This window comes from Chelonoidis abingdonii, chromosome 7, assembly GCF_003597395.2.
Source record: "Chelonoidis abingdonii isolate Lonesome George chromosome 7, CheloAbing_2.0, whole genome shotgun sequence".
NCBI classification, from domain to species: domain Eukaryota; kingdom Metazoa; phylum Chordata; order Testudines; family Testudinidae; genus Chelonoidis; species Chelonoidis abingdonii.
In genome coordinates, this window is record NC_133775.1 from 66,508,839 (window position 1) to 66,535,578 (window position 26,740).

At 61.0% G+C, this 26,740-nt stretch overlaps 1 protein-coding gene across 9 annotated transcripts in view; it reads right to left on the reverse strand.

The window, feature by feature from the left end:
- Positions 1-26,740, reverse strand: part of LOC116818148 (myomegalin-like) — a 144,658-nt gene that overhangs the window by 4,651 nt on the left and 113,267 nt on the right. For 2 of the 9 annotated variants that reach the window (XM_075067985.1, XM_075067977.1), the window contains 21 exons: positions 23,971-24,358; positions 22,454-22,631; positions 21,908-22,024; positions 21,340-21,772; positions 20,423-20,658; positions 19,438-19,489; positions 18,573-18,805; positions 15,428-15,568; positions 12,023-12,220; positions 10,054-10,302; positions 9,615-9,746; positions 8,597-8,716; positions 7,607-7,775; positions 7,214-7,338; positions 4,464-4,673; positions 4,263-4,370; positions 2,765-2,991; positions 2,085-2,228; positions 1,381-1,519; positions 645-691; positions 94-154 (listed from right to left, as the gene is read on the reverse strand). In XM_075067985.1, the coding sequence (XP_074924086.1) occupies positions 94-154; positions 645-691; positions 1,381-1,519; positions 2,085-2,228; positions 2,765-2,991; positions 4,263-4,370; positions 4,464-4,673; positions 7,214-7,338; positions 7,607-7,775; positions 8,597-8,716; positions 9,615-9,746; positions 10,054-10,302; positions 12,023-12,220; positions 15,428-15,568; positions 18,573-18,805; positions 19,438-19,489; positions 20,423-20,658; positions 21,340-21,772; positions 21,908-22,024; positions 22,454-22,631; positions 23,971-24,358 (3,707 nt within the window). The remainder of the gene's footprint in view (positions 1-93; positions 155-644; positions 692-1,380; positions 1,520-2,084; positions 2,229-2,764; positions 2,992-4,262; positions 4,371-4,463; positions 4,674-7,213; positions 7,339-7,606; positions 7,776-8,596; positions 8,717-9,614; positions 9,747-10,053; positions 10,303-12,022; positions 12,221-15,427; positions 15,569-18,572; positions 18,806-19,437; positions 19,490-20,422; positions 20,659-21,339; positions 21,773-21,907; positions 22,025-22,453; positions 22,632-23,970; positions 24,359-26,740) is intronic. The other 7 variants (XM_075067978.1, XM_075067981.1, XM_075067980.1 and 4 more) reach the window with 7 other exon arrangements.

The following is a 26,740-nucleotide window of genomic DNA, read 5'->3' on the forward strand; positions in this document are numbered from 1 at the left end:
CCCCTCCCTGCCTGTGTGCCATGCAAGGGGGACAGGGCCCTCCAACACTCTGCAGAGCAGCCCTATCACGGGGGCACCAGCCTGGGCCATTACCTGCGCCGATGGAGGGAGGAGGTTTGACAGAGGAGCCCTGGGGCTTGCTCTTCTGGAGAGACCCAGAAGAAAGAGAGAAATGGGGTGAGAGACCCCCCAAGGGATGGCGTGACCCCCCCCCCCGCCCCAGGGACAGGGCAAGAGGTCTGGGGTTGGGGTGAGAGAGAGACACACCCCGGGGAGGGGGGAGGGGGAAGGACCCACAGCATGGGTAGGGGGAAAGGATGAGACAGAAAGGCAGGGCCCCTGCACCCCCCCTCAGGCTCCACCCCTTTGGTCTACACCCCACCCCGACTCTCCATCCCCATCAGAGACAGAGCTCTCATTCCTCCCCCATTGGCTCTGCTCTCTTTTACCTCTCTCCTCCCCTTCAGCCTAAAGCTTAGCCCTATTGCCCTCCCCAGAGTCAGCTCAGAGCTAGGACCCTTTCCCCCACAGTCAGGAATCCCCCTGCCAGCCTCAGCCTCCCTCTGCCTTGCCTTGGTGTTGCTTCTCCCCTGAGGAGCGGGGGACGGGGGAGCACCCCCTGCCGAGCCCTGGTCCTAACTTACCTCCAGGTTTGTCCTTGCTTTCCTCAGCACGGCATGAGTTTGGGTCACTGCAACAGAAGCGGGGGAGGGGATCAGAGTGGGCACTGCTCCCTCCCGACCCCAGGGAGGGGGTATCAGAATTGGTGTCGCTCCCCACAAACCAAACTGCAGGGGGTGGGGGAAGGGTCATTGCAGGATCCCCCAGAGCAGCAAACCCCAGCTGGCTCCAGCTACATGAGCAGAGAGCAGCATAGCCAGGCCTGGCCCATCCCAGGCCCGTCTGCTTACTGTGTCCCCCTACTCCAGCCCTATGGCTGGGGGTCCAGTGGAGACAGGACTCCAGCAATGGCAAGCCTTGCCCTGCTCAGAGCAGGCCAGTGGGCAGAGCCCCCCAAGCTGGCTATGCCTGATGATGATCACAGCAGGCGGGGGGAGAGGGAAGACGGGCCCAGCTGGCTACCAGGCACTGGTGGGGCCACTCTGCAGAGTCTGTTCATTATATTTAGACGGCGCTGGAGCCATGGCCCCTGCCACAGGATGGGGATGCCAGCCTGGTATGACTGACCTATGCAAGACAGCTGGGTGAAGGCAGGATGCTCCCAGCCCCCCAGTCGCAGACTCCATGGGGAGCTAAGTTCTGAGCCCCATTGGTGGCAGGTGCTGCTGTGTAATGACAGATGGCAAGGGAAGTGGGGACACACTCTGTGCCCACCATTGCAATGGCTATGCCCACCTCCCGCCACACCGGGGCACCTACAGTGGCTGACGATGAAGTGCTCCATGTTGTCCTTCAGGCGGCAGGTGTCCTGCAGACGCTCAGCTGCCCTTTGGAGCCGATTCTCCTGCTCAGCTAACCTGGCCCTGAGCGCCAGGAGCTCATCCTTCATTGCCTGTTCCTGGGCAGAGATGGAGGCACAGTCAGCAGGGGCCATGTGTCTGCAAACCACAGCCTGGCTCCCAGGCACCCCGGGTCAGCCACTCGTCCCCTCCCGTGCTGTCCAGGGCTGTGGCTCAGCATCCCAAACAAGAGGGGTTACTGTGAACTACCACAGCCTCTGCTGGAGGACAGACCCCATTCTAGGGGCCACACGCAGGGAGCTGGGGCTAGCGCTTTGCTCCCACACCCACAATGCGCAAGCCTCCCGTACTGCATGGATGGAGCAGTCCCCTAGCTGCTGGCAGCAGCAGGCCCTACGCCCTGTCTGATGTGTGATTGGGATGGTATCGCCTGGGTGAGGAGAAACACTGTCCAGCCTTCCCACAGGAGCACCCAGCGGAGGGCTCCCTGCACCCAGGACTGCCCTGTCACCCAGACAGCCTCTTAATCCCCATCGGTTCACAAGCTGCCTGGATGAACCCTGCCCTCCCATCCGTGGGAGCCCCTGACTCTTGGGGGCTGCCTGGGCGACCGGGGGCAACATTGGCATGATCTGTGAGGGGTGCCAGGAGGGTGCCACTCACCGCAGTCTGGGGCTGGGCTGGGCTGGGGGCCGCTGACAGGGGTCCTCTCCAGAAGGTGGTGAGCAGGGAGGCGCACTGCTCCAGGAGCTGATGTAGGGCACTTGTGGTGCTCAGGAGCTGCTGGACGCTGCCCCAGTCCAGGGCCTGGCGGAGGAGAGAAGACTTGTTGCAGACGCTGCCCTTCAGCTCAGTGGTCACAGCAAACTCAGAGCCCCGACGCGCCTGGCTTTCACGGGAGGGCACTGCCCAGCACAATGGCCCAGGTTCCCGATAGCCCGTTGCTAGGCTGGCCCCCTCTGCAGCCAAAATAGCTCTGAAATCAGTCCCAGAAGTGATGGAAACGGGTCCCATCTGGCCCCCTTCCCCGGGGCCAGCACCTCCACTGCCCTCGTGCTCTGGCCAGCCTAGCAGTCCGTCTCAGGGCACCCAGCTGAGTCCATCGGGCAGGTGATGGTCTCCCATGCACCCAGGTCGGGACACACCCCCATGATCCTTTCCAGGGCCCCCCAGAGCCAGCATTCCCCAGGATAGCTGGAGGGGCCAGCCTGAAATGCTAGCTCTCTGGCTGGGACTATGAGAGTGGCGTTATGCAGGGCTCTGCCCCTTTCTCCCCTGAGCCTTCCCTTCTCGACAGAGGGCTCAGAGCAGCCTGGCCCTTCCCGATGTCCAGGGAGAATTACCTCGGTGCCACGGGGCTCCAAGCTGGGCATGGCTAAAGCTGGCCGCAGGAGAGAGGCCATCTGGTGGACCAGCGTTTTGCCCTCCCGGATCTGCTGCTTCAGGGTATAATAGTCATCCACATGGCCAATGACCTGGCACCCGCCTTTGCTGGTAGACAAACTGCTTGGGGCATCTCCCGCTGGTGCAGGGGCACTCCTCCTCAACAGGGAATCATCCATGGGTGGCTCTGGAGAAAAGAGGGGTCAGCACTGCTGGTGTCCCTGAGAGCCCATCAGGGCTGCATTAGCCCAGTGCCAGGCCCGGCGCCAAGGGGGGGGCGGGGTTAGCACCAGCATGTACATGCCCTGGCCTGGCACTTCCCTAGCCCCTCACTCCCCATGTGCCCCCAAGCAGCTTGTTCTGTTTGTGCAGACTGTCCTAGGAGCAGCAGGCTGCGATTTCCAGACATCATGAGGGAGGCTAGGCACCCCCAGTTTTGGAAACCCCTGAGCCACCTTAGGTGGGCTGATTTCAGGTAGTGCTGGGCCCCTGCCATGCCAAACCCAGGCCCCTCAACATGGCTCAGGCTGGACTCCTGCAGTCACTAGCCATCTCTGAAGCTCTCGGCCATGACCTTTCCCTAACATGCAACCTGCAGCTCTACATCACCCCAGCCTTCACATCGCTACTTCTCCAGGCGGCACAGGGCCAGCTCTCCTAGCCTCCACACTTCGCATTGTCCTCCTCTGAGCTCAGCACCCCCACTCTGATCCTGCTGCACGCCCGGCTCTGATGGGCCACCAGAACGCCATGCTGTATGGTTCCCACCAAGAACCTGCCACCTGCAGACCCAGTCTCTCTGGGGGGAGGAGGTGGTGCCTGCTGTGGCTTTGCACTCCTCTGGTTCCCTGCTGGCATCCCAACAGGAGGGCACAGCTTGAGATGCCCCACAAGACATGGACAAAATGCAGCATTCACCCAGAGCAAGAGACGAAGGGAAACGCTCTCGTGCCTTGGCCTCGTGACAAGGGGAGTGTGAAACCCAGACCCAGGAAATGCAGAGCTGGGATGCCCCTTGCAAAATGGGGCCCACATGCTCTTCAAATCCAAGGCTCCCAGAACCATCTCCCCAGAAGGTGCTGGCCTCTCTCTGCTCCCTGCGGAGTCTCTGCCTCAGGCCTGGAGGGTCTCTCTAGCTCAGTGGGTTTCAACCTGTGGCCCACAGACCATGGCTAAGATTTCCAAAGAGGTCTGTATCGCCATTCAAAACATTTTAGGAGTCCACAAAGGGTGAAAACCCCTGGGCTAGCTCAAGCAGGAATTCCTGGGGAAGGGTCTCCAGCCCATGCTATGCAGCAGATGGGATGAGATGGTCCCTCCCAGCCTTAACACCTCGAGCGTGAGCAACTGACTCCCTCTTTTGGGCTCCCAGCCCCAGAGCACTTGTGCCGCCCGCACTCCAGGACCCTCCACAGCAGTGGCTCCGCTCTTCCCTGGGGGACGGGGTGCATCCATTACCTTTCAGCCGGTGGGCAAGTGGGGCGGGACCGCTGAGCAGGGCGGGCGGGGAGAGGGGAGCTGGGGAGCTCATGCCAACATCCCGAACTGGAGGAGAAGGGCTGGAGTCTGCAAAGGCGAGACAACAAAGGGTCCATTTACCAGGTTAATGGCACTTCTGCCAGGCATCAAGGTGCCCAAGGGGCCAGCAGCCTCTCTTACCTTGGAAGGGCTGCCAGTCGGGCGTAGCCTGGTGGGCAGCGAAGAGGGGGGCAGCGCTTCCCTCCGGCTGCTGCCGTGCCAGCTGCTGCCTCAGGGCGCTGTTCACCTGGATGCCGCACAGCAGCTGCCTGCGCAGAGTTCGCACTTCTGCCAGGAGGGCACCCAGCTCGCTGCTGGAAGGTGGTCTGCGATGCACATCTCCGCTGCAGGCTGCCAACACACACAGCTGCTCTGTCGCCAGCCGCGTCTTCCACCCCCTGCATGCTGGTGTGCTGTCCCCCAACTGCACCTGCAGCCCCATTGATCCTCCCAACCCCAACCACCATGGGCAGTGAAGGGCAACCCTCAACCAGCCCTGGCTTAGCATGGCGACTCGCTGGGGCACAAAAAGGCTGCTCGGTGTGCTTGGTGCCCGGCCACGTCAGCATGGGGTTGAGGAGCAGGGTGCGGAGCGCCAAGGCGGTGAGAAACATGCAGGGATGGGGTCACTAGCCCAACCCAGCCCAGCCACTGGCGGGGTCACAGGGACACAAATCTCAATACACTACGGTCTGGAGATGCACAGCCAGGCCCCCAAAGGGCCCGAGCTCTGCCCAGCAGCTCCCACAGGACCCAGCTTTCATCTCAAGGGTTCAAGGTGTTAATGACCATCCCCCTAATCACAAAGTTCCCAGCAGAAACCTCAGTTCTGTCCTGTAGTGACACCACACAGGGGCGGGGCACAAAACTCCACAGGTCTGGAAATCAGCTGTGGGCCATGAGCCTGGCCCTGGCAGGGTCCCCAGTGTAGGGCCTGTGCTGGGACCCCTCATGGGCTTGGGGACACCGACACCAGCCAGCAAGTGAGGGACACTCAACCTCAGCTCCATTGTAGCTGTCTGGGCATCAACCCACAGGCCAGCAGCTGCTGTGACGTCTGGTAGGCACAGAGGCTGTTTGCCCTGGTGGGAGAGGTAGCACGATCCTGGACAGGTTGGGGGATGGGAGGGGAGGGCAGGGCGGACCTTGGACTAGGTAGGATGGGGAGGGTGGGGAGTCCCTGGGTCACAAGTGATCTGGGTGGGAGGCGTGGGGTAGGAGAAAACCCTGGGGGGCGGGGGGGCTGAGCTCAGCTCAGGCCCAGGCAATGCAGGAAGCAGCTTCCTTCCCCACACCTTCTGCATCTGGTACGGGGCTGTCAAACATACAGCTACGGGTAGCACAAAATCCCTCCTTTACCTGTAAAGAGTTAAGAAGCTCAGATAACCTGGTTGGCACCTGACCAAAAGGACCAATAAGGGGAGAAGATACTTTCAAATCTGTGGGGGAAGGTTTTTTGTTTTGTTCTCTTTGTTGTTCTCTCCGGTCAGCGAGGAACCAGGGCAGGGAAAATACATCTCCCAAAGCCATATCTGAACTAACATCTAAGATTACAAGTTGTACATAATAGGAAGGAAATGCGTTAGATTATCTTTTGTTTTAGTTTGTGAATTTTCCCTAGGTTAAGAGGGAGGTTTATTCCTGGGTTTTTTTTTGTAACTTTAAAGTTTTGCCTAGAGGGGAATCCTCTGCGTTTTGAATCTGACTACCCTGTAAAATTACCTTCCATCCTGATTTTACAGAGGTGCTTCTTTTCCTTTTTCTTTATAATAAAGTTCTTTTTTTAAGAACCTGACTGGTTTTTAGTGTCCTAAAAACCCAAGGGCTGGTGTGTGCCCATCTTGTTAACCTATTTGGTTGGTATATTATTCTCAAGCCTCACCAGGAAAGGGCGTGAAGGGGCTTGGAGGATATTTTGGGGAAAACAGGAACTCCATGTGATTCTTTTCCTAAATCTTTGTCTAACTCACTTGGTGGTGGCAGCGATACTGTTCCAAGAACAAGGAAGAATTTGTGCCTTGGGGAAGTTTTTAATCTAAGCTGGTAGAGATAAGCTTAGGGGGTCTTTCATGTGGATCCCCACATCTGTACCCTAGAGTTCAGAGTGGGGAGGAAATCTTGACAGGGGCATTCTGCACCCGACCTGGGGGACCATCTCTGGGGGGCTCCCCACTGCAGGCAGGTGGGACCTCACCACGAGGGTGGACACAGCATGGGGCTCTAGGGAGCTCAGGGGACAAGGCTGGAGCTGGCTACACCCACCATGGCCTGACCCCATCCCAGGTCTCTGTCCCTGCCCAGAGCCCGGCAGCTGGATGGCACGGAGGGTGGTGCCCCCGCCCGGAGCCCAGCACCTCAGGAGGGCAGCCAGGACACCTACCCCAGCACCAAACACGGTGCCTCCCACAAGGGGACAGCGGGCAGGACAGACAGACCCATGGACAAAGCTGGTTATAAATCCACAGGATTGCTCTGATGGCCAGACACAGCAGAGGCCTGGGTGGACAGGCCCATGGATTCCCAAGACAGGCCGGCCCTGCAGCGCCACCAGGCGTGCCACCCTACTGCTGCGGCAAGGCTGGGTGTGCGCCCCCTGCCATCAGCGCCACAGGGTGGGTCTGAGATGGCACCATTGGGCTTGTTTGGGAGTAGGACAGTTGGTCAATTCAAGCACACTGAGACATGGGGCCATGCTGTAACCAGTAGGAGGCACTGCCCCTGCTCCAGAGTCAAGGGCTGCACTGAGCTTCTCCAGATGGGCTCCCCAGGTCAGAGGGGAGCCTGGGCGGCAAGGGGAACAGCAGGGCCCTCCAGAACCAGGGCGCTGGGGCACTTGAGAGGGCAGAGCTGGCCCCAGCGTGGCAGACCAGGCAGGACTGGCTGGCACGTACCTGAGAGAGCCGCCTGGGAGGAGTTGGAAAGGGTCTCGTGGATGCGCAGCTCAGCACAGAGGGCCTGGCAGAGCCACTGGTTCTCCTCGCACTGCTGCTGAAGGAGCGGCACCGTGCACTCCAGCCTGCAGAGACAGAGCAGCCGGGATCAGAGGGGCATGCTGACCACCCCCCCCCGTGATGTTACAGAGAAAGGCAGTGACGTCACAGCCCCTCGGCAGCGGTGCCATGACACACCTGAGTGGGCCGGGACCCCGTGCCCCTGGGACGCTGCTCAGCTGGCCAGAGGACCAGCCTGCGCGCTGTGTGATTGTGGCCACACCCCACCCAGTGCCATGCCTCAGGGCTCTGAGACACACACCCGTCCCCCGTGCCTGGCACCCCAACTCCCACCTGTGGTTGTTCTCCTGGAGAGCCAGCCGCTCCTCCCGCAGCTGACTGCCGCTCTGCCGCTGCTCTGCCAGCTCCTGTGCCAGCGTCCGGTTCTCCGCCTCAGCCTCCTGCAGCCTACAGCGTGTGGTCTCACGCAGCTGCTCCAGCTCTGCGGGGAGAACCCCATTACCTGACGCCGCAGAGGGGAGGGGAGACCCTGTTACCCGCCACCCCGGGAGAGTGGAGAGCCCTGTTACCACCAAGCCCCGTTACCTGCTGCCCCGGGGGAGGGAAGAGCCCCGTTACCTGCCACCCCGGGGAAGGGGAGAGCCCTGTTACCACCAAGACCCATTACTTGCCGCCCCGTTACCCAGGGAAGGTGGAGGAGGGGAGAGCCCCATTACCTGACAGCGGGGGGCAGGGGTGCAAAGCCCAACAGTAATGGCCAAGGTGGTGAATGGGGCTAGGGCAGGGGAGGGGCCACGTGCCTGGGGTGCGCAGGGCCCAGTGCCGCATGGCAGCGCCTGTAGGATGCTTGATGCCCACAGAGGTAGGACTGTGCCCAAGGGGATAGTACCTTCCCATGCACCAGCCCTGCTCTCCAATCTGCATCCACAGAGCAGGGAGCTGTAGGAGCCACAGCCACCAACACGCCCCGTTGGGGGGGCGGATCAGGGTGGACCCTAATAAAGGAGCAAGGCCCAGCTGGGTCTGGGGGTCTCCTGCGATTAGGGTGACCAGATGTCCCGATTTTACAGGGACAGTCCCGATTTTGGGGTCTTTTTCTTATATAGGCTCCTATTACCCCCCACCCCCATCCCGATTTTTCATACTTGCTGTCTGGGTCGCCCTAGCTGTGATTCTGGGCCCCCAGGAGTGGGGTTTGCCCCACACGTAGAGAGAGCCCAGATCTAGAGCCGGGGCTGGCACTGAGCGGCTGCCCTTGGGCTGCACCCCCTGCAGAGGGGCTCGCGCCAGGCAGTGTGTGGCTGGCCGCCCCCTGCCCCCTACCTCTGGAGAGATGAGCAAACTGGAGCTGCAGGCTCTGGTTCTCCTCCCGCAGGGCTTTGGTCTCGCTGCTCAGTGAGGATGCGGACTCCAGCTCCTGGATGTAGATGTTGGTGGGATACCCTGGAACAGGAGCAGCCGTGACGTCCAGGGCAAAGCTGCCAACGCTCCCTGCAGGAGCCCCTGGGCCTCGCCCACAGTCTGCGCCAACTGCCCACTGCTGTGCCCAAAGGAAGCCCTGGGCACTCCACCCCCAGGCTGGCCACCCCCGCTGAGCCCACACTGATAGGAGGAGAGAGGACGGAATGGCTGTGGAAAAGAAACGGCTCAGCCCCATAAGGACTCCTCCGACAGGATTGGGCCCTGGGAAATGGGGGCACAGAGCGGGGTGCAGAGATCTGAGCCCCAGCCATACCCCTCCCTCCCAGGGAAGGAGGAGATGTGCCCACCCACCTCAGGAGCTTCACTCTAGGGACTTGAGCAGACAACAGCAACCCCTCTCTGAGCCCCCCGTGCACCTCTCTGCCCCACACCCTTTGGGTACTGATGTTACCGGGTACCCGCCCAGATCTGGACCCTGTGATTTTTGGGTACAGGGCTTCTTGGGTACCTCCTCCCCCCTGGATCCCTGCCCCAAACTCTCTGGGCCCATGGGGTGCTGGGTTTCCCCCACCCTGAATCCCTGCCCCACACCCTCTGGGCACAGGGGGTTCTGGGTTCCATTCCCCCACCCCCACTTACTACCTCACACCCTCTGGGCACAGGGGGTTCTGGGCTCCCCCCAGTCATTCCCCCACACCTTCTGGGAACAGGGGGTTCTGGGTTCCACCCCCCCCTCCCTCACACCCTCTGAGCACAGGGGGTTCTGGGCTCCCCCCAGTCACTCCCCCACATCCTCTGGGCACAGGGGGTTCTGGGTTCCACCCCCCACCCCTGCTCACTCCCCCACACCCTCTGAGCACAGAGCGTGCTGTGCCCTGTGTGCTGGGGCCATGGAGTACCCTGAACTCCCGTCCCATACCATTGCCCTTGGCGGTGGTGACAAGGCGTTTCTCCAGCTGCTCCCGCAGCCGGTCATTGATGCAGATGGATTCCTCCAGGCGCTGGCGCAGGCTGCGGATCTCCGCCAGGTGTCCTTCCAGCAAGTCAGCACCTGCACCCGCCGGGTGAACAGAGAGCTGAGTGGGACACCAGGGCTCAGCCGGGAGCAGGCCAGGAGGGCACGATGCTTCCTGAGCATGACCGCCACTTCCCTCCATGGGCTGGCCCCTGTCCCCCGCGGCCCGAGGAGCAGGACGAGAGCAAAGGGAGCTGGTTACAGACAGGCTAGGGCTGCTACAGGACAGAGGGCACATGGCCCCTTTCACACCTTCCCCGGGACACCCACCAGACCGCGCTCCCTACAACGGCACAGTTCTGCCCTCCCCCAGCTCCTCCCCTCCCCGCAGCACGGCTCTTACCCGTCAGCTTGTGGCTGGCCGGATACCCAGAGGGTAAGTGCCCATAGAGGGCCCCCATGGGAGGCTGGGCCCAGAGAGGGTTGCTCTCCAGGAAGGCAGCCCCTGCTTTCCTGTCCAGCTGGGCGGAGCTCTGCAGCGGGCAAGACTGTGGGGTGAGATGGGGAACGTGGAGACAGCGGGAGGTGCTGGCTTCCCTGAAGTCGCTGGTCAGTGGCAATGGTTTGACTGGTGGTGCAGCAAGAGGTCCCCCTAGACAGATGTGGACAGAAGTGGGTCCGGGGCCCACAGGAGGGCAGGGCTGGGTGCCACCCTGGGGATGAAGGCAGGACCTGTCCCAGAGAGACTGCCCAGAGGAGGTGCCTGGACAAGAAGGCCCTGAGTGCACATGCTCAGCTCAGAGCCACTCGCAGCTCTGCTGAGAGCCACTCAGGGACACTTTTCCCACTTGCCCTGGGGCCCTGGCTCATCCTGGCAGCTTAAAACACTCCCAACAAGACACCCCAGGAAGTCCCCCAGTGCTCACAGCCTCCCCACTGATGCAAGGCCCCAGGCAGAAAAGTGTGGGTCAGAGCAGTGCATCCATTGCCCCTGTGCTGCCAGATGGGGCCTGGACTCCCAGGTTGGGGGAGGGGTCTTGCTCTTCTTGCAGGCTCTTTGTTGGCCCACTGGCCATAATCCCAGAGGCAACCTCAGCAGCCCAGGTGGTCAGTGCCTCTGCCCAGAGGCCTGTTTGCAGATCAGGGCACACTCACAGATACGATTGCGACTGTCCATTCTGCCCTGCTCCATAGCCAGGCCAGAGAGCTTACGCGCCGCTCCTACATCCAGCCCAGAACCTGTAGGAGTGCTGTGCCCACTACGCCCCATTCCCAGTACAGCCCACTGGAACCCAAGGGCAGCTCCCATGTCACACCAGGTGGGGCAGCCGATGTCCCTGCTGTGAAGCACAATGCCCCGTGACACACGTCGCAAAGCACTGCAAGCTGGACCACGCCGTGGCACCGACCCACTGGCAGGTACCAAGCTGAGCCAACATGCTGCCATGCATTGGCGAGGGCTGGGGACAAGCAGCAAGAGACAGAAGCCGGGATACTAGGCCAACAAGCCAAGAGCACGTGAGGAGCCCGGCTCCTTCCCAGCCAGCCAGAGGAACTGGGGAAAGGGAGACACCCATGGTCAGTCCAATCCAGACCCGCTCAGCTGGGATATGCCCTCCAGTGCCTGTGAGGCGAAATGAGTCAGAGGGTCTCAGCACAGATCCTAGTGACCCCAGTCGCCCCACTTCAGCCAGCATCACCTAGCCCCACCACTGGCCATCTCGGCAGAGGACCCAGACACTGAGTTGAGCCCTGCCAGAGACAGGCTGGGCATATGGGCTGGGGCTCCTTGGCAGACGCCAGGCATACCTGGGCTCTAGCATCAGGAGAGTTTCTCAGGTCCTGCCACTCTGTAGCCTGAAACCCACTCTGCCCAGCCACGTTGGGGCCTGGCATGATCCCTCCATGCACTATGGGGCTGGAGGATCCCTCTCTCAGCTCCCACCCCGCCCCCCCGTCTCTACACTATGGATATGCAAGGACGGGAGGTCCCTCTCTCAGCTCCTATCCCTCCCAGTCTCCACAGTAGGCAGGTTCCCAGCCCTGCTCCCCTAGTCCGTCTGCATAAGCAGCTTCTCCCCACCTGTCCTGAAACTGGGAATGACTATTTCTCCAGTCTCCTCCCCTTGCCGTGCCCACCCCCCAGCCATCTGCCCCCTCCCACCTCAGCCTTGCTGGTGCTAATGGGCCCAGGCCAGCTGATGCCTCTCTCCTGCCTCCCCACTTGGGAATGAGGCTGCAGCAGGAGCAGCTGGTTGGGTGACGACAGCGTGTGCCCAGGACAGACAGACAGAGCAGGCATGGGGGGCTGCAAAAGCCATGCAGAACCACGTGCCAGGGGGAGGCAGAAGAATCAAGCCAGAGGCGCTCACTTTCCCCCAGCTGCTTCTGCAGCATGTGCAGTTCCTGCTGCACCTCGGCCAAGGAGAAGACAGGCGTCCCGCAGCAGCCCAGGAGAGCAGGGGGGGCGGGAGGAGGAGGAGGAGGGCCGAAGGGTAGGAAGGCAGATGGCCCAGGGGCAGGCATCAGAGGGACGCTCAGTGGCTTGGACAAGGAGTCAAAATGCAACCCTGGAGATGGGAGAGAGAGCAGAGATGGGGAGAGAGATTAGCCGGCCTCGGGGTGCAGCTGGCACAGGGGCAGCCTGGAAAATCCAGCCACTTGGGTGAAAAAGCACTGCACCTCCCACAGTCATACCAGCCCCCTGACAACTGGGGCAGTACCGGCCCCCCGGCAATGGAGGCCAGGCTGCACTGCATCCCTCAGGACCATACCAGCCCTGCAACAACCAGAGCCAGGCCCGCCACGCCCATCAGGGCCCTAGCCGCCCAACAACAACTGGGGCAAGGCCTAGGGTTGCCAGCTTTCTAATCACACAAAACCGAACACCCTAACCTCGCCTCTTCCCAAGGCCCTGCCCCCGGCCCCACCCACTCAATACATTTCCCCCTCCCTCGGTGGCTTGCTCTCCCCAACCCTCACTCACTTTCAGTGGGCTGGGGCAAGAGGTTGGGATGCAGGAGGGAGTGAGGGCTCTGGGAGTGGGACCAGAAACGAGGGACTCAGGGCATGGAAGAGGGTGAGGGCTCCAGCTGGAGGTGCGGCTCTGAGGTGAGGCGTTTGGAGTACAGGAGGGGGCTCCATGCTGGGGGTGGGGCCAAGGGATTCAGAATGTGGGAGGGGGACTGCAGGTTGAGGCAGGGGGTTGGGGTGTGGGGAGTATGGGCTCTGGGTTGGGGCCAGGGATGAAGGTTCAGAGTGTGGGAGAGGGCTCTGGGCTGGGGCAGGGGGTTGGGTGCGGGAGGCAGTATGGGCTCTGGGGTGGGGCCGGGTACTGGGGCATAGGCTTACCTCCAGTGGCGCTCAGTCAGTGGGGCGCTAAGGCAGGCTTACTGCCGGTCCAGGCACTGTGCACTGCGCTGTGCCCTGGAAGCAGCCAGCAGCAGGTCTGGCTCCTAGGCAGAGGTGCACAGGTGGCTCTGCGTGCTGCTCTCGCCCACGGGCACTGCTCCCCCAGCTCCCATTAGCCGGGAACCAGCCAATGGGAGTGCGGAGCCAGTGCTTGGGGCGGGAGCAGGGCATAGAGTCCCATGGTCCCCCGCCTAGGAGCCTAACCTGCTGCTGGCCGCTTCAGGGGCGCAGTGCAGTGTCAGAACAGTTAGAAACTAGCCTGCCTTAGCCGGGCAGCACCGTCAATGGGACTTTAAGCAGCCTGGTCAGTGGTGCTGACTGGAGCTGCCAGGGTCCCTTTTCGACTGGTATCGAAAACCAGACACCTGGTTACCCTAGCCAGGCAGCACTGCACCCACCAGGGCTCTACCAGCCCCCCGACAACTGGGGCCAGGCTGCACTGTGCCCCCCAGGGCCCTACCGGCCCCCTGACAACTGGGGCCAGGCCACACCATGCCCACGAGGGCTGTACCAGCACCCTGACGACTGGGTGATGCCGCACCCACCCCCAGAGCCATACTGGTGCCCGACAACTGGAGCCAGGCTGCACTGCGCCCCCAAGGGCCGTACCAGCACCCTGATGATTAGGGCCAGGCCACACCGTGCCCATCAGGGCTGTACCGCTCCCCTGACGACGGGTGATGCCACACCATACCCAGCCCCCCAACAACTCAGGCCAGGTTGCACCACACCCTGCAGGGCCCTACCTGCCCCCCTGACAACTGGGGCCAGAACACACCACGTCCCCAAAGGCCCTACTTGCCCCCTGACAACTGTGGCCAGGCTGCACCCTGCCCACCACAGCCGGCCCAGCCCCCCAACAACTAGGGCCAGGCTACACTGTGTCCACTGCAGTTGGACTGGCCCCCTGACTACAGGAGCTGGCCACACTGTGCTCTTAGGGCTGTACTGGCCCCAGACACCTGAGGAAAGGCCATGCCATACCCCCCTGGCCGTACGGGCCCCTCGACTATTGGGGCTGGCCACACCATACCTCTCAGGGTCTTACCGGCTCCCCAACAACTAGGGACAGGCCATGCCATTCACCCCACAGCCATACCAGGCCCCTGACAACTGGGGTGAGGCCGCACCGTGCTTCTTGTGGCCATCCTGACAACCGAGGGGAGGCCAGGCCATGCATCTCGTGGACATCACAGCCCTCCAACAGGGCAAGAACACTCCGGACATCCCGTGGCCATCTCAGTGCTTCCCCCCCCGCCCCGCAACCAGGGGAGGCCACGCCACTCCATGCTGCATCTCCCATGACCTCCTCAACCCTGTGACAACCAGGGGACAGCTGTACTGCACCTCCAGCAGTTGTCCCTGCCCCTATGGCCTGCAGCCATCAGGGCTGGCTCCACCACAGGGGTGAATCTGAGGAAATGGAGTTCCCCACAACTGACATATGCCAGGGGCCTGGCCCACTGGCTGTGACTCCTGCCTCAGAGGGAACACGGCCCTGAGCTAAACTGAAGCCATCCCTTATCACATATCCCCCATTGGCCCCACGCTGCCTCCCACACTCCATCAGGTGCACACCTTGGCACAGGCAGCCTGGCAGGGACACCAGCTCTGACAGAGACTTGCAGTGCTCACACACTTTGCGCCCACCTAACAATCCCCTAGTGTCTTTCTTCAGCAACAGGCCAGGCCCAGTCCATCCAGGGTGGAGAGCTGCTTCCAAACAGCCGCACAGAAATCCCAGAGACACAAACTCCTGCTTGCCCAGCCGAGATGCAAACCCCAGCCAGTATCTGCTCCTGCCGCGGGGTCCAGCTCAGCCCTGCCCCAGCTCCTGCCGCAGACAGCAGCCTGCTAGCGAACAGACCACCAAGCGCCACCTGCGCCAGGCTCCAGGAAGAGCCCTGCCAAGGCACCCGTTAGAGCCAGACTGGGATAGAGGCATGATCACCCCCTCAGGGTGACCAGCCCCCATCCACGCTGTCCATGCCCCCAACCATCGTTCTCCCCCCCAACCCCACCCCAACACTCCCACATCCTGGCTTCTCCCCACACACGCCCCCATGTCTTCCAGCGCTGTTACACCCCAGCCCTGGGAAGGACACGGCAGTGGGAGAACCCCCAGCAAGATGCCAACAAGGTAAAATTCTCCATGCATGGCGAGCCAAGCCCTGCTCGAAGGAAGCCAAGGAGCCAGCCACAGTGGAGCCAGCTTCCACCCCTCTGCAAATGAGGGAGGGTTGGAGGGGGGCAGCTGTGGAGCAGCTTCCACCCCTGGGCACAGCCCCTCCAAGACTGGCCTCTGAGCTCTGCTAGCCCTGCCTGCAAAGCCATTGTCTCTGCTGCAGCCTGGAGGCGGCCTGTACCTGTGCGTGTCTGGCCGCTGTCCATGGGAGGGTGCTGTGAAGATGGCCCAGTGAGGTAGCCTCTGATGGACTCTGCCGGAGCCTGGTGGGGTGCAGCGGCGGGGGATGGGTTGGATGCCAGAGGAGCAGCGTGAGTGATGTCTAGAGACCCACAGGCGAGAGAGAGAGGGTTACGTCAGAGAGCCGAAGACAGTGCGGGCTCACGCACCAGCACCCAGCTGCATCCCTGGCTCTCTAAAGCAGATGCAGAGAGAGGAGACCGGCGTCTTGGCATTCTCCATAGAACAGCCCCTTGCTGACCTGAATCTGAACGGGCTGGAGAAGTGGGGTGTTTCCCCAAATTCCTACAACACCCCAGCACAGACGGGAGATGCACATGCATGGCCAGAGCCTGCCTCACAGATACCCACTTGCTGGTCACATTGGGAAGCCTGGGCACCACACAGAAAGAGGTTCTGCGTGGAACCCTGCAGCGGCTTCCTGGTGACACTGGGCAAGCTCCTTGGAATCTCTGGGCTGGATCCTGATCCCAGTTACCCTAGAGTAAACCTACAGCAATCCCCCTAGCTCCAGCAGAGCCACTCCGGAGTCACACCAGAATCCAAATCAGGCCCACCGTGCCTCAGTTTCATAATATGCAAAAAGGAAGCTATACAGCAGTACACCTCTCTGTAGCGTGTATCTTTGATCTCTGGGGCTTCCCTAGCTATGGGACAGGGGCCGAGCCTGGCTATGGGACAGGGGCCGATGTTTCAGCTATGAAACCCCCACAGCTGGCCCCCATCAATCGACTCAGGCTCCGGGGCTCTTACTAGGGTGACCAGATGTCTCAATTTTATAGGGACAGTTCTGATTTTTGGGTCTTTTTCTTATATAGGCGCCTATTACTCCCCACCTCTTATCCCAATTTTTTCACACTTGCTGTCTAGTCACCCTAGCTCTAGCACTGCGGTGTAGATGTCTGAGTGTGGGTAGGGTGGGCCCCAGGCCCCTCCCCACTTGCAGGGTTTTGATACAGCCCCACAGCCTGAGCCCCATGGGCCAGCTGCATGCGTCTGCAGCCTGGACATCCTCACTAATACACAGAGCAAAGCCCACGGGGGCCCTAAGACACTGCTGTAATAGCCTGCATGGGCAGTGCAGGATCAGTCCCTTTCGGGGAGGTGGGGGGGAAGGAATGAAGAGGGCTCATCTGTGCCCAATGGGGTGTGGCTGTGACATCATCCAAGAGGCCCAGGCAACTGGGAGGCAGCTGTGGGTAATCAGTGTCCCAGCAGCTCCTGCCAGGGGATTGGCCTGTCTAGGGGCTACCAGTCCAGTGTGCCAGCAGGGTGTGGCTTGTGAAGCCCTCTAGCTGTCCTGCATAGCCCCTGCTGGTGCACTCCAAAAGGTGCCTACTGAGAGTTTAAAGGATCTCTGGCTGTGTGCACTAGGCACCTTTTGGAGCACACCAGCAGGGTCTAGGCAGGGCAGTCAGAGAGCTAAACACCTTTTAAAAGTCACACCCCTCTGGGCTGCTTTGCCATACCACGTAGACAAGCCCCAAGAACCCCTCCATCCCCCGTGCTGGCTTTGCAAACCGCTGACAGCGCACCCTGTCCAGTGTGCTCCCTCTCCTAGCGATAAAAGTAACCCCTGAAATTCTGAGACCCAGACAAAACTAGCAGGGAGAGAGCCAGCTCTCCAGCCTTTCTGCGTCCCGCTCTCTGTCCACTCTGTGTCCTGCCGCATGATGGAGGCCAGGCTGGGCTCTCAGAGCAGGAGCGCACCGGCAATCAGTTCACTAAAGATATTTAGCACAGTTGTAAAGACTACTGGGGTTCCTCCTACAGCTCTAGCCAGCCTGCAAAGTTTGGTGGCTTCCTCAAGGTGTTAAGTACCTCAGGTTAATTGGCAGTCAATTAATCATTGCCAGGTCCAGAAGCCACTGAAGACAAGTGCCACCTCCCACTCCGCTTCCCTGGTGTTTGTGGGCTCTTCACACAACCACCCAGGGGAGAAAAATATTATTATTTTATAAGATAACATGCTTGAGGGGACAGGGGACTCTGGGGCAGGAGGCCGCCAGGGAACAGCTTCACACAGTCTCGATTCCAAGCCGGCAGCGTCCCGAGAATTCACAGATGTCTGACAGCACCTTAAGGTACTTCAGTGGGAGGAGCTGGAAGGATCATTATGAGTGAGGCGGGTGCCCCCCTGATTCAGAAGGCAGATCTACACTTCACACACTGCATCGGTGCAGCTGTGGTGCTTACGTGAGAGAGCGCTCTCCCATTGGCGTAGCTAATCCACCTCCCCGAGAGGCAGTAGCTGTGTCAGCAGGAGATACTGTGCTGTCTACATGGGAAGCTACAGTCAGTATAACAACATTGCTCAGAGGCATGAAAGAATCCATGTATTTATACCAACAGCATCTGTAGTGTAGACCTGGCCTGAGCCAAGCATCAGCCCTGCCCAGAAGCACAGAAACCCCCTAGAGGGAACACCTGAGAGCGTAAGTAACAGAGAACAACGTGCAGGGATGGGGGCAGAGTGAGGGAAAACCCCCAGTAAGTGTCATCAGCACTCAAGGGCCATGCACGTGGCTCCCTTAGGCTGGCAGCAAGACAATGCCCGTGCACTCTTGCTACATACATACAGCCTCAGGAAGGGATCGAGTTCCTTCCCCAGGATCAGTCCCTTTTGGGCGGGCAGGGAGGAGTGAAGAGGGCTTAGCTGTGTCCAATAGGGCGTGGCTGTGACATTATCCAAGAGGCCCAGCCAATTAGGAGGCAGCTGTGGGGTCCTCCAGGTACCCCCATTGCTCTTAGTGGCCCTGCACATGCCTGAATCCTTTGGGACTCACTGGCCATGGGGAGGAAGGGCTAATTGTGCTGCTGAGTGTTATTTTGCAGAGGTCAGTGGCAGACGGACTGGCTGGGATGGAAGTATCATGGGTCTGCCAGAGTCGAAGACTCATCTCCTGTGGGCTGGAGGTGAGCCCTGAGACACTGTGGGGAAGGGGGCAGGCTTGGGACACTAGAGACCAGTTCCTGTTGCGTGCCCTGGTCAGCCCTGAGAGCACACAGAGGGCTCAAGGTGCCTCCCCATTCTGCCAGCCCCTGCTTGGGCACAGTCCATGGGACACAGAAGTGCCCAGCTTTACCTGTGAGGCACCGGGACGGCTGCTCACTGCGATCCCCCTGGAGCTGGCTGTACTCACTGGAGGCATCCCCGTCGGAGCAGGCCTCCGGCCCATCAGACAGGAAGGAGGCGCTGCTGTTGGAGCGGGGTGACTCGGAGAGCGCACGGCTGCTGGATGGGGTCTCGCAGCACTCCTGGAGCTTGGCCTGAAGGGTCTCGATCATCCTCTCCTTCTCCCGGAGCTCCTTACTCAGTCTGGGAGGGAGCATGTGTCAGCCCCACATCTACACGTGCACATGTCCTACGGTAGGGGTAGCCTCACATGGTGCACTGAGACCATGCGTTCCCCTGCCCCCCTCCCTGATGGCCTCACATGGTGCACTGATCCATGCATTTCCCTGCCCCCTCTCTACAGGGTCTGATGGCCTTGTCTTCGGCACACCCAGCTTCCCACTCACTTTCAAGTATCCAGGCCATCCTGCTCTCATGAGGGTGTTCCTCACTACAGAGACCCCCGCACACTGATATGAAATTCTTCAGATGCCCTGTTCCAGGCTCCTGGGCATGGCCAGGCCTCCACATGCAGGGGCACAAAGGAGACAGCTTTACAGGTATTAGCCTACGTGCCACTAGCCAATGTCTCCCTTGGGCTAGGAACAGGCTCCACTGGCCTCTTTGCTCAGTCTTATGGGGCTAGTAGAGGAGGGGCAGCCTAGCGCAGCTGGAAAGCCCCATAAGGCCCTTGGACTCCCCTTTGCCAGCAGCTGGTAAGCGAAGGAGAGCCCAGTGCCCTTTGCTCTGCAAGGCAGCCTGAGCCCCGTGCAGTATGGCAGGCACCCTGCCAGAGCAGACATTCTGGGACTCCCTGGAATCACCCGTGTGGTTACCTGAGCGCCACAAATTCGTGTCCGGGTTTATCCTCCACGTCAGAGCGATCCCCTGAAAGCAAAGCCAGAGGGGTCTTGTCAGGGATGCAGGGCAGCACAGCACCAGCTCCCCTTGGGCCCCCATGTCAGAGCACAGCACCCTCCCTTCTGTGACACCGAGTCCACGCCCCCCTCGCCCATCGCCCCCCTTGTCAAGAAACAACCTTCCCCTGTCACCAAGAGACCACAGGGCCCCCAACCCCCTGTCACCAAGAGACCATGCCCCCTCTCCTGTCCCCAAGAGACCACTGAGAGCACAGGTCCCCTGTCACCGAGAGACCACTGACAGACCCTGGGTCCCCTCCCCTGCACAGTACCCCTAGACTAAATTGCCCCTGCTCCAGCCCCAAGCTGTTTCCACCTACTCCGGAGGGGGCAGCCATCCTGAGAGGAGTAGCCATGCAGCTACGCTAGGCCAGAGCAGCACTCGCCATGCCTAGGGGTAACCCCTCTCCCCGTGGGACCCTGGCCCCCAGCCAGCTCTCAGTGCAAGGTGGAACCGTCTCAGGGCCTCACCCTCCAGCTCTGCCCAGCAACACCCTGATACGCGTGGGGCGCTGGAGAGATACAAAGGGACTGTCCCTAGCATGTGCAGGGAAATACTGTTGCCAGCCAACCAGCGAAGACAGCAATTGCCAAAGGATGGCAGATGGGGCTAGCGCAGTCTCTGACCATGGGACACACTAGCTGCTGCAGTGGGCAATTATGGGATAACCGGCCCTTGAGAGACTTTCCTTCCAACCACGGTCATTCCCCAAGGTACGCAAGCCTATGTCCCCTCTCATGTAGTATTAAGATTAGCCCTGTAACTGCAACTGTTCTCTCTCCACATAAACATTCATCCTTTGGGGAATCCTCCTAAGCCCCTGGCCTCAATCAGATCTAGTGGTGGTGAGCTCCGTCAGCCACTGGTGCCCCCAGATCGGCATGTTACTCAGCCACGCACTGCTGCTCAGCTTGCTGCTCAGCCTCTCCGCCAGCTGGCCACCCTGGGCCAGGTGCTCCCGAAAGCTCTGCCCCATGTAGTAGTCGATGTCGGTGCCCCGGAGAAGCTCCTCGAAGGATTTGACAGTGTCCCTAAGGTGCTGGGTGAGCAGGTGGCACACGCTGCGCCCTTCCCGCATCTTCTGGCGCAGGTGAGAGAGCTCTCGTGCTTGGGCCTGGATCAGCGAGTCATATTTCCTGCCAGGGCAGAGGGCAGGAGGGTTAGCCAGCCAGAGAGGCAAGTTAGCTGGGCAAGGAGGGTGGGAGGAGGGACGGCACCCCAGCCTGGCTGCTCTCAGACCATCCCTCCCCAGGGCGAGTTAGCTGCCAGAAGAGGCACCAGCTTCACCTCCAGACAGCTGGAGCCTCCGCAGCCTCTGGCCCATGCAGTGAAGGCAGGCAAAGCGAGGCCAAGCCCAGTGGCCTGCCTGCCCAGACCCTTGGCCTCCGCTGGAAAAGGCCCAGGCCCTGAGGTCCCCAACCCTGAGACAGAGGCCCAGGAGGACGGGGGTGGGGAGGTTCTGAAGGATCCCTCAGCAGCTGCCAGAGGGCGCTTGCTCTGAGCATTGGGGCCTGTGTGGCTCTGGAGAGCAGAACCCATTGCCTGGAGATGCTCTCACCACTCCAATGGTTCTAGCTATGCCAAGTCTGTGCCGGGTTGTGCCTCCACTTTCTGGGCCTTTCACCTGCTGCCTGCTGGAGGAGAGGATGCCAGAGTTAACTGGCACGTGCCTTGGGTGCATGGCCCACAGGGTCAGAGACTCAGCTGCTGTAACTCAGCATCGCTGCCTGGAAGCTGCGGCCAGCTCCCTCCAGCTGAGGGTCTGGCCCAGCAGACCTGTCCTGCTCCACCTGCTCTGGAGCCTACCTGCTCCTTACCCTGGCCAAACAGCAGAGCGCAGTTCCTCAGGCAGCACCCCTCCTGCCCAGGGCCCAGGCAGCTGGGCCTCCAGCAGGGACACCCTGTGGACGAGCCACTCGAGGTCTCTGCTGGCCTGGAGCGCAGGGGGACAGAAGGCCCCAACACCATCAGACTGCCAGCCCTCGTCCTCGTCGGTGGCGCTGGGCACCGGCTTATGGAGCCACTCGGCGCCTGAGGTGTAGTCACTGGTGCTGGAGAAGGAGCGGGTGCGGTGCTGCAGCCTCTGGAGAGCCTTGTTCGAGTTCTGCAGCTGCAACTGGAGCTCCCGCACATGCTGTTGCAGAACAGCAACGTCTTCTGACTGGCCCCAGCACAGGCCTCCCCATGGCCCCGGCCGGCTCAGCTCCTCCATCAGGCCGGCCTTACTGAACACATCTGGCTCCTCGCACTCTGGAGAGGGAAAGGAAGGCCTGAGGTCTTGGGGTGCCCAGCCCCTGCTGCTGGGGGTCTAAGCCGCATGGGAAGATGGGCAGGAGGGATTTGCCATCTTCCACCAGCCCTGCCCCCTCCCCACTTGCTCCTTACCAGGGCTGGGGGTCTCCTCCCGGTCGGCCTCATTTTCACTCCTCCCGCACGTCTCGTAGCCCAGATCCTGGAGGTCCACTTGCACCTGTTTGTTGTCCTGTTGCACCAAGGGCTCACCTGCCAGGGCAAAGAGCCAACATGGCAGCCTGGGATTCTGGCGTGTGGGTCCCATGAGCCTGGGACCCCAGAGGGGCTCTGCTGTCTGCTGGGAATATGCTGCCTCCTACCTGGGGCAGGGGCTGCATCTGTTTGGTGCGCCGGAGCTCCAGCACAGGGACAGATAACTATAGCGGAGTCCCACAGACCAAGGGCCCCACTTGTTCTCCCTTGGCCCCAGACAGGTGACTGCAGCTCCGCACAGAACGGCTCCATTCCAGACTGTGTCTGTGATTCTGGATTCTCTCACCCGCCTGGCATCAGCCCAGCTTCCTGGGACGCAGGAGGGACAGGACCCTGGCTGTCTCCGTTTCCCAGTGCAGAGGGAGAGGGAACCTCAGTGCAGCTCTCCCCCCACCCCCACCAGCACCAGGCACGAGGCCGACTCACTGAGCAGGGTCCTGTACTGCTCCAGCTGCTCCGCCTGAGCCCGAACTGTGGCCTCTGACACGGCCAGCTTGTCCTGGAGCTCTTGATTGCGCTGCTGACACTGAACCAGCTGCCCTGAGGGCCCTACCCTGGGCTCCACCAACTGCTGCCAGCTGCCCGCAGGGCAGGCCTCCATCTGCTGGGAAGGAAGGAAGCAAGGAAGCAGTGACTCAGCCACTAGCCAGTCCCCTCAGCTGATGAAGCTGGAACAATGAGTGTGTGAGTCACCTAACTAACCCCCGGCCTTTCCCTCCTTCGCCTGCCTGCCCCACCCTCTCCCTCAGGCTGCAATGGGGTGGGGGGCAGCCCCAAACACAGTACAGGCACCTAGGCCCATTGCCTTCCCTCACCTGCCCGGGAGGGTGGCTCTTTGCCAGCCACAGGGCACCGGCATCAACAGCAAGGGGGAGAAATGTCAGGGGCAGGGTGAGCTTGGGGTCCAGAACCAAAGCTGGAGGCAGAATCACTGACAATGACAGAGGAACAGTGTGCACAGACAGACTGGAGACGGAGTACAGAGGCGGCAGACAGACACACGGACAGGGGAAGGGGCACAGAGGAAGCACACAGACACACGGACAGGGGAAGGAGCACAGAGGAAGCACACAGACAGGGGATAGGGTACAGAGGCAGCAGATAGACACATGGACAGGGGAAGGGGCAGAGAGGCAGCAGACAGACAGGAGACGGGGCACCGAAGCGGCAGACAGACACAAGGACAGGGGAAGGGGCACAGAAGAAGCACACAGACACATGGACAGGGGATAGGGCACAGAGGCGGCAGACAGATAAAAGGACAGGGGAAGGGGCACAAAGGAAGCACACAGACACATGGACAGGGGACAGGGCACAGAGGTGGCAGACAGACAGGAGACGGGGCACATAGGCAGCACACAGACGGGACATGGCACAGAGGCGGTAGACAGGAGACAGGCCATAGAAGTGGCAGACTCACACACAGACAGGGAAGGGGCACAGTAGTGGCAGACAGACAGGAGAAGGGGCACCAAGGCAACAGACAGACACGCAGACAGGGGATGGGGCACAGAGGCAGCAGACGGACAGAGAGACAGGACAGGGAAGGGCACAGAGGTGGCCCACGGGGGCAGCGCCTCCTGAAAAGCCGGCTGCCCTGGTAGATGCAAATGGAGAGCAGGCACTGTGGCAAGTCTGAGCTCTGCGAGCCAGGGGGAGTGTAGGCAGCTCTGCTGCATCATTCTGATCACTGGGAAGGAGCCCGGGCTGCCCTAAGTGCCCGTATTGCCCTCCCTTTCCCCCAGCTCGGCTGGCCAGGGAAGGTGGCATCAGGTTCCCATCTGCTGCAATAGCTTCTAGTTCAGGGGCACCCGGGGCTGGCTCCATTCCTCTCCTGGCATGGTAAGCTAACAGGCAACCAGGGAAGGCTGCCCCCTGCTGGCCAGAGCGGGCTCCTAGCTGAGGGCTGAACCTCTCCCAGTCTCCTAAGCCAAGGGAGTTACCTGGCTTGTGCCCCTGGGGGCTTGGGCTGGTCCCAACTCCACTGCCTGGGACCCAGGGCAGGGCCGCTTTGCTGGGTCCTCCTGGAGCTGTCCCTCCAGGGCCGGGCGCTTGCCAGATGCCACCCCCATCTCTGCCCGGAGCCGGTCGATCTCCGTGGCCATGCCGGTGACGAGCTGGGGCAGGAACTTGCTTTTGCCCTCCGGGCAGTTCAGCACCAGCTGCTCCTTGAGGAGGGTGACGACCGTCTCCGAGCTCTGCAGCTTCCTGCTCTGGGTGCGCAGGGCACCCCCAGCCTCTGCCTTATCCTCCCAACCCTCTGACAACGGGGATCCCCCCAGCCGCTCCTTCAGCTCGGCAGTCTCCAGGCACAGACTCAGCAGGACTTTCCTGCAGGGGACACGAGGGCTACCGTCAGGGCCGGCGCTTTCATTTAGGCGACTTAGGCAGTCACCTAGGGCGCCAGCATTGGGAGGGGGCGGCAGGCGGCTCTTAGGGAGCTGCCTCAGGCATTTCTGCGGACGGTCCGCCAGTCCCGCAGCTCTGGTGGAGCTGCCGCAGGCATTTCTGCGGACGGTCTGCCGGTCCCGTGGCTCCGGTGGACCTGCCGCAGACAGGCCTGCGGCAGGTCCACCGGAGCCGCGAGAGCCACGCACGGGGTGGCAAAATGGCCCGGCACCTAGGGCACCAGAAACCCTGGTGCCGGTCCTGGCTACCATCAGTGTGGGGAGCCTGAAACAACCCAACCCCAGAACAGCTCCCCACCTCTAGTCCCCATCCCCACAGATTCCCCCAGCCCAGAGAGGGCTGAAGAATTCCTCTTGCCCTGTTCTCCCTAGGCCATCGATCGCCCTCCATGATGCCTTGGGAGGGGCCCTGGGCAGCTGCATGCCAGGCCAAGCAGCCATTCTCAATGTCCCGCAATGATCGTTGCCTGGCCTGGCACCTGACCACATCCCCTCTCTCTTTAGGGTGACCAGATGTCCCGATTTTATAGGGACAATCATGATTTTTGGGTCTTTTTCTTATATAGGCTCCTATTACCCCCCACCCTGTCCTGATTTTTCACATTTGTTGTCTGGTCACCCTCTCTCTCTTCGCATCTCTCCGTTGGCTCCGCCGTCTCCATCACACACAAACCATGGTCCTCCCTTTCGCAGCCACCCCATCATCCCAGTCAGCAGGGAACAGTTGCCTCTCAGCTCTGCTGTGCCTGGGACGTGCAGCCCCTTGCCTGGGAGATGCTCCCCGCCTGACCATCTGCAAAGTCCTCCCCAGCCTCTTTCAAACCCTGCCTTCAGGCTCCGCAGTGCTGTGACCCCTGCGAAGAGCCGACCAGCCAGGTCAGTGATGAGCGTAGTCCACTGCCCAGTTTTGTCTCGCTGGCTCCTGGTTCTCCCCAATCTGTGTCCAGTTCTTGTCTCCTGTGTGATATGTAGCTTGGCCACTCCTAGGGGCGGGCACTGATCTGTCTGTGTCTGGACAGTGCCTAGCGCCTCGGGGGCCTGGGCCACCACTGAGCTCCCAAATGCTAGCACAATACAGATAGTAACGTGGGGCACCATGTGGTGCCCGACAGGGAGCAGCTGGAATCCGTCCCCTGGATGCCCCCCAGCCACAGACTCTGGCCCCCCTGCACTCCACTGAGGCCCACCCTCCTCCAAGCAGCACAGCTGGCTCCTGGATGCAGACCGGCCTCTCCCCCAGCCAGCCCACCCTCTGCCCCCACGTGCCATTTGCCATGGGGATGTGCTAGGCAGGAGAGTGAGGCTGCCATGCAGAGGGGTGGCACAGTGCATGGAACCATCTCCCTTCCCCACTAGCAGCCCAGGGTGGAGCACAACCAGGCTGGAGCCAGGACAGAGGCTAGCACCATCTGGAAACTTCTCCAGGATCAGGAGGCTGTAATGCAACCTATGGCCCAGGCCCGCAGGCAATAGAGATGCAGTGTGCAGACATCCACATCACCCTCTTCTCTGCAGCCACTGCCCTGGGCAGTAGCCCATATTGCCCTGCCCACACCCTGTGTCTCCACGGCCCCCAGGCCCTCCCATTTAATTGTGATTCATCCCCACCTCCCTCCCCAACTGGCCAGGGCTCTACAGCTATCAGCTGGACATTGCCAGGCCCCTGGGGGGTTCTGTGACCCAGGACACCCTCTGCCAGGCCCTCGGGGGTTCTGTGACCCAGGACACCCTCTGTCAGGCCCTCCAGGGTGTGGGAGGGGAGAGATTGTGACCCAGGACACCCTCTGCCAGGCCGCCAGGGGTTCTGTGATCCAGGACGCCCTCTGCCAGGCCCCCAGGAGTGGGGTAAGTTGTGACACAGGACGCCCTCTCCCAGGCCCCCAGGGGTTCTGTGATGCAGGCCACGCCATGTTTGGAAAAGTTTATCCCATAGCTAAGTCAGGGGAGGTTTCGCTGACATAGGGGAAGTCTATACACTGCAGTCAGACAACTCACGACTGGCCCATGCCCACTGACTCAGGCTAAGGGGCAGTTTAATTGCAGTGTAGACGCTCAGGCTGCAGCCCGAGCTCCTAGACCATCCCACCTCTCTGGGTCCTAGAGTCCAGGCTCCAGCCCAAGCCCGAATGTCTATACTGCACTTAAACAGCCCCTTTGCCTGCATCAGCTGGCATGGGCCAGCCTGGGGTGTTTAATTGCAGTGTAGACATCCCCTAGTTCAGGGTTTCTCAGACTTTTGTACTGGTGACCCCTATCATACAGCAAGCCTCTGAGTGTGACCCCCTCCCTTATAAATATATAAAAA